The sequence below is a fragment of the Aedes aegypti genome, chromosome 3 (genome assembly GCF_002204515.2).
Source record: "Aedes aegypti strain LVP_AGWG chromosome 3, AaegL5.0 Primary Assembly, whole genome shotgun sequence".
Taxonomy (NCBI): Eukaryota; Metazoa; Arthropoda; class Insecta; order Diptera; family Culicidae; genus Aedes; species Aedes aegypti.
This window is the reverse complement of record NC_035109.1, coordinates 204568398-204578359: the sequence shown is the minus strand read 5'-3', so window position 1 is coordinate 204578359 and position 9962 is coordinate 204568398. Positions and strand designations below refer to the sequence as shown.

At 42.1% G+C, this 9962-nt stretch overlaps 1 protein-coding gene across 1 annotated transcript in view; it reads right to left on the bottom strand.

Annotated features, from left to right (window-relative positions):
* Window positions 1-1501: 1501 nt before the first annotated feature.
* The window catches only part of LOC5564796 (RNA/RNP complex-1-interacting phosphatase), a 147563-nt gene continuing 139102 nt past the window's right edge, over window positions 1502-9962 (bottom strand). The window contains exons 5-7 of the mRNA XM_021850340.1: window positions 7699-7745; window positions 2202-2309; window positions 1502-2080 (exon numbers count right to left, since the gene is read on the bottom strand). Of these exons, the coding sequence (XP_021706032.1) occupies window positions 1566-2080; window positions 2202-2309; window positions 7699-7745 (670 nt within the window). The 3' untranslated portion in view covers window positions 1502-1565. The remainder of the gene's footprint in view (window positions 2081-2201; window positions 2310-7698; window positions 7746-9962) is intronic.

Sequence of the window (9962 nt, the reverse complement as noted above, 5' to 3'; positions counted from 1 at the left end):
TTCAAGGCGGCATACGATATGGAAAATCATGGACGAGAACAGCTTTCCCGGGAAGCTCACACGATTGATCAGAGCAACCATGGACGGTGTGCAAAACTGCGTGAAGATCTCGGGCGAACACTCCAGTTCGTTCGCGTCTCGGCGGGGACTTTCGTGCCTGTTGTTCAATATTGCGCTTGAAGGTGTCATGCGGAGAGCCGGACTTAACAGTCGAGGCACGATTTTCACGAGATCCGGACAATTTGTTTGCTTCGCGGACGACATGGATATTATTGGGAGAAAATTTGAAACGGTGGCAGATTTGCTCACCCGCCTAAAACACGAAGCAACAAGAGTCGGGCTAATGGTGAATGCGTCGAAAACAAAGTACATGGTGGTTTGCGGAACTGAGCGCGACAGGGCCCGCCTGGGAAGCAGTGTTACGATAGACGGGGATACCTCCGAGGTGGTGGACGAGTTCGTCTATCTCGGATCCTTGTTGACGGCTGACAACAATGTTAGTCGTAAAATACGAAGGCGCATCATCAGCGGAAGTCGTGCCTATTATGGGCTCCAGAAGAAACTGCGGTCAAAACAGATTCACCCCCGCACCAAATGCACGATGTACAAAACGCTCATAAGACCGGTAGTCCTCTATGGACATGAGACGTGGACCGAGTACTAAAGACGATCTTCGGCGGCGTGCAGGAGAACGGCGTGTGGCGACGAAGGATGAACCACGAGCTCGCTCAACTCTACGGCGAACCCAGTATCGTGAAGGTAGCTAAAGCTGGAAGAATACGCTGGGCTGGGCATGTTGCAAGAATGTCGGACAACAACCCTGTAAAGATGGTGTTCACTACGAATCCGGTCGGAACAAGAAGGCGTGGGGCGCAGCGAGCTAGGTGGAATGACCAGGTGCACCAGGACCTGGAGAGCGTGGGTCACAGCCGAGGATGAAGAGAAGCGGCCATAAACCGAGTGAATTGGCGAAATTTTGTTGGCAAGGCTTTATCAAGATAATTGATGTAAATCCAAATAAGTAAGTAGTAGAAACTGGGATAATCCGAAAAGGTACGCCTACAATTTTGATGATGTCAAAATATGCTGCAAATTACTTAAAAACAAGAGAGTTATCAAAATTTATGTGACGTTTAGGGATTATTATTATTATTTATACTAAAATTTTGAAAGAGGGAAAAACCGCTATGAGTGATTTCTTGATGAAATCTTTCTCAAAGAGGCACAAAACCTTTTTCATGTTTAGGGTTGAAAACTGTAAAGATTAAGGTTTCGGTCTAAATCGCCTCCCACGATTTTCCGGATTTTACCGGGTTGAACAGAAAATTAATTTTGAAATAGCAATACAGACATTGATAAAAATACCACAATGAAATTTCATTATAGATCCTAATTGTACTTACCTTTTCAGTGACTCGACTAAAGGCCACACACTGTTTCGCATGTACAATGTATGATAAATCATGTATGTATTTCTCATTAAAATAAAATGTACATATGGATATTGCAACGGAACTTTACTGCTTTATTCAGATAAATACCAACATCAGGTACAGTTGTTACTTTCACGAGTTGTCCGCATCGTTTTTGGTCTTACGCGACCATTTGTATCTGTTGTGATGAGGTTCATATCTTGAAGAAGAACACGCTTCTTCGCCGTTACTTCTCGATGCGTCCTGATGATTTACATGGCGACCGTAGCTCCTGTAGTTGTCGCGCGACCGATCTTGTCTCCGATCATCCCTGTTGTAACGACGATCATCGACCACTTCCCGATCTCTCCAGTTGTCACCAGCGCCATCCAGAAGGAACCCATTGCGGTTCTCTCGGGAACGATTACGCCAATTGCCATTATCTCGAGATCGGTCCCGCCAGTTACCGGCATACCTATCCGACTGATGGCGGTTGAAACTTCTGGCCTCTCTTCTGTTTCTGTCGCGAGAGTGATTAGCGTCGTGTATCACTTCTTGCTGATCATTGTGTGCTGGAAGGTTCGAGTCGTAGCTTGCCGGTGTTAAACTTCGTAAGTGATTCAGATAGTTGGCTCTCTCCATTGTATGAGCTCGGGCGTCATTGAATGCTATTGGAATAAAATAAAATGAATATGGAGCTACGTCTCAATACATGATATCCAGAGAATAGTAATGGTCATGTATACCAGCAAAGATAATCGACAGACCCTGGATGACATTTCAACTTACCATTGATAGCAGCTCTGGGAGCCAGACCCTGGACTAGAATCATATATGCACAGACGAAATATCCTGTTCGATTCAACCCATGAGTACAGTGCACGCCAATTAGTTTATCTGTGAAAAAACAATAAGGAAAAAGCATAAGGCCCGAAGGTATTTGCCATAATATAGCAATAGAGTAAAGCACTATTTGGAAATATCAATGTTTCACTTTGGTACGCAGAAAAAGTGTTTCATGCAAACAATTTTGAGGCCAATATTGAGCTTTAAACCCTTTAAAAACTCTTAAGATGAAGTAATCCATTAGTACCGGAAATAGAAAGTGGAATTCTGGCCATTGATTGCTTTGAATGTGTTGAGTAACACCCGAAATGATTTGTAACTCTGCGTTATACAAGAAGGCAGTTGTGGAAAAGTTCGCATCACGAAGCACCTCACGAGTGTAAACCAACGCAAAACAAACATGGCAGACTGGTAAACAGGCTTAATGTAATTACTCACAGCACGCACCCGCCTGCTCGGGAGAACAAACCAAAAGACATAGCAAAAAGTTCGCGAACATTTACTCGCGAGTAACCGGACAAGGTGTGATTTATTATGGTAAATCAATTGGATTTCCATCAAAGCGTCAGTAAACTATCATTTTGTAGTCAAAACCCCTTGAAACCTAAAAATCTCGGAGTAGAAATAGCTTTTTTCCCAAATGCGCATGACTCTGAACTACTCCGAACACGTTCGCGAAACACTTTAGCTTCGTTTACCCGCAAGCGCGACAGATGGGAAGGTACCAGCGATCTGATTCGCAATAAACCGACTACTTGCGCCAGATTTTGAAAAGCTACTTCCAAAACCGAATGCTGAGGTATGAAATCGACGCCGGCCCGAAGGAGTTAAGAATAACGACTGCAGTCTCACAAGGTTCCATACTGGGTCCAACGCTGTGGAACACGATGTACGACGGGGTCTTATCACTGGAGCTACCCAAGGAGTTCGAGATCGTCGGCTTCGGCCGATGACGTCGTCCTAACGGTAATAAGCGAGATGCAGAAGGAAGTAGAAATGCTGACCACGGTGGCATTTGACCTGGTCGAAGATTCGATGGAGGGAGTCTAGCTGAAGATAGCCCACCACAAAAAAGGAGGTGCTACTAGTTCTCAATCGCATAGCAGTCATGCACGCCGAGATCACTGCCGAGGGGCATGCCAGCGAATGCTGCAACAACTGGGTGTTGCTAGACGATCGACTGAACTTCAACAGTCACATTGATTATGCATGCGAGAAGGCGCCTATGCCCAACATAGGTGGTCCTAGAAGCAGTAAGAAGCACCTTTTGGCTGGCGTATCAACATCGCTACTGAGATACGGTGCACCAGCCTGGAGTGTAACCAAAGACAAATTAAAGACCTCCATGTCCCTTGCAGTTGCCCAAAATTTTATGGCTCATAAGGTAATCTAGAATGCCGTGAAAAGTGTACTGCGATCTGTCAAGCTTGGGTACCTTTTGTACTACCGAGGGACGAAATGCAGTACTAGAAGTGGTACCCAATCTGAGCCCGAGTGTGACGGACCTGGTGTAACGCACAGACCAAGAGAAATCGAGAGAAGTTAACAGCGCGTTCCGACTCATCATGCGTGATCGCAGGGATGATCTCGATTTGCATCATCCTGTCCGAAGACATCGACTGCTATCAGCGAACAGAAACCAGGCATGCGAGAGGAATAAGATACCTTCGAAAAAATAAGGTGAACCCACAGTATCATTCCGAATCTATCGGCCTGAGTGAAGAGAATACGGAGAAGTGAACTTCTGGGCAGTTTCTGTCAGGTAACGGATGCTTCAAGCAACATCTGTATCGAATCGGCCATGCGTTTTCACCATTTTATCCTATGTTTTGGGAGGTCGAAGAAACGACAGAATATGTTGTCTACGACTGTCCGAGGTTCAACATAGTACGAAACACGGTGGCAGCTGCTTTCGTTGTGTACTTCAGCGTAGAAGGAGGAGTACACGGAATGAAAATTGATCCCGATGTTTGGAATATGATGGCGAGCAGAGTAGCGCAACTGGCGAGCAGAGCAGCGCTTGACGTCAGGTCGTCGGGGCTCAGATGAACCGAAATCATTAGACCGACCTTGCCACTCGACAAGTCAGTCTTTTAAGGAGAGAAGATAACGGAGACCATCTGGCGCTATCGGAGTAGGCTAGATCCTCCGCCGGGGACTAGACCGAGTAGAATAAGCGTAACGCAGTATTGATAATAAGTCGTCGAGGCGCCTGCAAACCGGAAGTCACCTTCCTAACGGAATTGCAGAACCGACCCTGGACGGTGTAGGCTAGATCCTAGCTGAGTAGATCGCAAAACAGCACCGGCAAATGGCCGTCGGGGCGCCTGTGAACCGGAAGTTATCCCCACCGGAATCGCATGACCGACCTCGGTATCTACCTATTATATACGCGTAACGGTCTGTCCAAATTACTTTGATCACCCTAGCACCGGCAAATGATCGTCAGGGTGCACGGATAGCATCGTTTCGGGAGATCTTCCACCGCCGCACAGTGCGTTGCTCCATAGACAAAAACCAAATTTCAAGTTATTTTTTTCGGCGATAATAAGTATCCAATAGTGTTTATAGATAACATCGGCTATTGAAACGTGTATTTATAAGATTCATAAAGCACTAAAACGACTACAACAAGCGTCGAAAGTGACAGTTGTCGGAGTAGCAGAAAAACTTAATTTTGTCGCATGTTTTCAACATTACTTTCAACCAGTACGGAGGGCGTTGAAACCAATATATTCAATCAAAATTTAAAAGAGAACATGTTTGAAGGTTCGTTAAGTATATTTGATGGGATAAGCACACCAATTTTAACTTTGAATATGAGAAATCGGCACGATGAGTTGGCTATGAAATCAAACTTATAAAATACTAACATGTAACTTTGGTTATCGATTCAAAAAAAGTTCCACCGAGTTCCACTCTAAATCACTCACAGACATCTTTTTCAGAGTGTCCTCTAAGAGGTCTGAAAGATACAGCCGCAACTCCCTGCAACTCTTCGAGATTTTCAACTATTTTTCGATAAACTCCTTAATCAGCACAAGTATGAAAATGAGTTGTTTGTGATAAAAAATCCGAAAATCTCGCAACGCTATGTGGTCAAAGCTGAACCAGACATTATACCAGAGCAAGTTTATGTTTAAAATCATATATTTTAAATGAAGTTTCCAAGATTTTATTCAAATTTCATGGTAAATACTAGAAAATTTTTAAAATGTGCGCATTTTTTTGCATAAAAACGTATAAGTCACTTTTGCAGCTACGAGTGTGAAGAGACATATTTGCAAATAACTTCTTACATCATTATAGGCAATAATAGTACAAATTACAAGGTTTTTGTTGGAAAATATTGGAATTGGCGCTTAGGACAGTTTTGCGATTATGCGTATACTATATGTCAACAGCTGAGTATTTGGTAATTTTCAATGCCGAATCTCAGTACTTATTTTACCGAGATTTCGGCAATCCAAATTTTTTGCCGAGATCTCGGCGAACGTTACCGAGATTCGGCAAACGTTTACCGAGATTTCGGTACAAGTTTTACCGAGAATCGTCGAATTATTACCGAGATATCAGCTGTTGAGTTCTCGGCGAATCCGTTTAAGTGTGTATCTTCGAAGGAATTGCTCGCTGGAATTCGCCTATAGGAGATGTCATTGTTTTCCTCTCTTCATTAACGTTCAAGAATCTGTCATTGTAATCATCGTTATCATCGAAACTTCAAAAACAGTGTTTCTGATCACAACCAAAAATTGTTCCATGAAAATGTGTTTCAGTTGAAGTTGTTATTTCATTTTTTAAATCAAAAACTGCCATTGATTTTTAGCCTTTCGCTAGTTTATCTCGGGACAAACGGCTTTACTTCGCTTCCAAAAGAAGTCGTCACTATAACTTCAACGTCATACACGCAGCGAACTGGACTATCGAAATTCATACATTTTGCCTTATGAAAGATGGAACGATTATCGCAATACGAACGCTTTATGTATCGTGTTAGCATCACTCCACAACAAGGCGTCGATAGGCGCGGGGTGTACGCACGAGCCTATCGATCGCAAGGTCCTTGGTTCGATTCCAGGTTGCCGCGAAAACTATTTTTGTTTTCAAATTTCGGTTTCATAAGGCAAATTTATGAATTTCAACCCGATACCATATGGCGAATTTTCATAAGGGGAACCCCTTTATCGATAGTCCATTTGCCTGAATGTAAGTGACAATCTCGGGGATGGGATTCGATCCCAGGTCCTCAGCATGAGAGTCATGTGTTCTAACCACTACAATAGGTCCGTCTTTTAAATGTCCAATATCTGCAAAAGTCGTTAATAATTGTTTTCCAATAAACTTGTTTCACAAAGCTATGAAGTTTGATCTGCCACCAATCAGGTTTCAGAATAATTCGAAAAGTGGCCACTTCACTAAGGGAACCAGCGTTTGTTGGTTCGGATCCACTGTCGAGTTGCATTTCTTCATATGGAACAGAAGCCCGAACATTACTTTGTTCTACTACACCAAACGAATATTGAAATTCCCGATGTTTGACTAATTATGTACAGTGGGGTTATCCTTTTTCGATTGTGCATAAACAATATACCGTAAATTCGGGTGAAATTGATCAGTAGGGTGAAATTGATCACCACGTCATGCGATTTTGAATCTTACTAATAGTGCACAAAAATCGATGCAATCTGTCGGAAATAAACGTTGTTTGTCTTAGATATTGTCAAAATGTGTGTAGTGAAGGGTTTTGCGTCAAATAATGCTTATTTCTATGAAAATAATGTAAAATTCCAGAATCATGTTTTGTGTGATATTGATAGACAACCATAAACTTCTAGTTCTAGACGAGGATTTGAACATGGTGTCAGCCTGAAAGTTTGTGAGGATGCTTAACATATATCCCCAAACCCAATTTTAACATCAAAATTCGTACCAATTTGCTAATTTTGTTAAAATAATTGATTTTCGGCTGCATGTTAGAAAATTCCTTTGGAAATTGCCTACATTTAGGCGTTTTCCGTGGTATTATTGAAATTTAATTGACGATTATTTTCATGAATATTGTCTTGTTAAAAATTTGGCAGGCATATTCGTATTCAGGAGGCTCAAATTAAGTATGTAGAGTTTATTTCAAAACTAACAATAATCACATTGACAAGTGATCAATTTCACCCCGAAATAGAAACTACCGATTTATTATTTTAGTGATTATTTTAAGCACTAAAATCACGTTTGTTAGAAAATTTCGGTACATGAGCCAATGAGGTTCATCGTTGTACTTGTTTTCCTGCATTTAGTTGTATGGCATTGATAACATTTCAGAAATCAGACCAGAAAAACCGTGGAAAATGATCAATTTCACCCGAAATTACGGTACATATTTCAATGATTTTTCAAAACTAACAAACTTGTATGCATTATGAATGACTAATTAGTTCCTCACCTTTGTTCTCCTCTTCAGCCAAGAAGTCGTTGACCGTGCGAATGAAACTGAAAATAGAAAAAGGATACAATAACATTTTAATTTAAGTGTAGCGAATATCGGTATATTTGTGGATGGTTTTATTTATAATTACAGATCTTTCATTTCAAAGCATCTTTTACAACTAAAGACGCCGAGACAAAAAAAGAGCTTTTTTGTATTTAGGTTATCAGTCCAGTAAAACTTCAAATAGTTGTGTAACGTATCGGGTTTATTTCATCTGGAATTGAACTTTCAACACCTGACAAAACGCTGCGGCGGTATGATTAATTTTAGCGCTGATTCAATGAAGTCATTGTGCGTGAAATATTGCATATGGTGTAGACATTAATATGTTCACTCTTTCTGCCTACATCGCCCCATATGTTCCCCCTAGATGCCGCAACTGATTTGCATAAAAGCGATGGAACTATAACCGATCGATTAGCCTACAGCGATCAGATGTGCTTTGCAATGAAAGCGCAAACTCCGTCCTTTCACGAGTGCGCGAGTCTCGTCTCTTATTGAACCCTAAGCGATCCAATAGCGATTATAAATAAATTTAAACACAACATTTATGCTGTCTTGAGCTATCTGCTTTTTACGCACCACCTCCTGCCTCACCTCCCCTCAAATTCAATATGCTAGGATGCGATGTTTCAAGATGGTAAAGCGCAACGAGATGGCTATCTGTGTTTCTCAAGTTCTTCTATCGCCTAAAAGGATCTAGAGCAGCACAGCTTGCCGTTTTTGATACACTCGTGGCAAATGATTTATTCGCTCCAGTCTAACAAAACGGCTTATGCATTAGTTGTTGCTGAGGCATATATCACAGTATCGCGGCATGCGCAAATCTAAAACGTTCACTACATATAATTTATATCTTCGGAATGATTTTTGTAGGTACAGTCGGCGGGCAAACGACTATCCCTTCCGAACATAGATCAATGAGTGACTTCGGTTTGGAAAATTTACAGAAAATACATTTATATCATGTAATTACTTTTGGCAACGGCGTATGCACTAGGGCTATGCAAACATACTAAACCCGCAATTTACAAAGTCTTTTTCACGTAAATTAAATTTGAGCATGCGCATGAGCATGATTGACCGCCCGCAGTTGCTACTCCGTTATTGCAAGAACAACTGTACTTACACAGGGAACCAACATTATTATAACAAACAATACCGGCGCCGGCTGCGTCCGAATGCAGGTCAATTTGGGAATGGGAGGGAAATGTTGACGTGTTACTTGCTTTGTGGAAGCCGAGGAGTCCTCTGCACTTCCACAAGAAAACACTGGGAGTTTGGATACGGGAAAGGATACGTTTTGGTAAACGATAAAGATATAATTTTAAATGAATATGTGAACACGGATGATCGATACCGATAGTGCGGTTACAATGCGAACCGGACACGATCCGAATTCCGTCGTTCGCCCACAAAGGAGCATGCAACAGATTCAACGGATCAAACCCTACTGACACGTCAATTCTTTTTTTGTTTCACCCGCATACTTTGTTTACGTTTTTCCGAAAAACGCGAACTGAACACAATTAATCAGGATTCCGTCGCTTGCCTTCAAAGGAGCATGCAACAGATTCAACGGATCGAATACTACTGACGCGTCGAATTTTTTTTTTTTTTTTCACCCGCACACTTTTGGATACTGCTCTCACTTTTCGCATGTATTTTGAAGACATTATTTCCAGAGCTAATCGACAGTTAGGATTTATTTTTAAAATCTGTGACGAATTCAAAGATCCTCTGTGTCTCCGTTCACTATACTGCGCACTTGTACAATCACTGTTGGAATCCAATGTTGTTGCCTGGTGCCCATATCAGTTGACTTGGATAAACAGAATTGAAGCTGTCCAAAAGAAATATATAAGACGTGCACTTCGCTTTCTGCCCTGGCGTGATCCGGCGAACTTGCCTCCGTACGAGCATCGATGCCGTCTCCTTGGACTTGATACACTGGTCAGCAGAAGATCCGCACAGCAGGCTGGATTTGCAGCGAAGGTGATACTTGGAGAAATAGACGCACCAGAAATCCTGTCTCAGTTAAATTTTTATGCACCGCAACGAATCCTGCGACAGCGAAACATTTTCATGGCTGGAGGCAGTAATACGGTTTACGGGCAACACAACCCGATCAATGCCGTACAGACGGTATTCAATGAAGCATATTAATTGTTCGACTTCAACATGACTGCAGCTACATTCCAGAGAAGAGTACTGCAAAG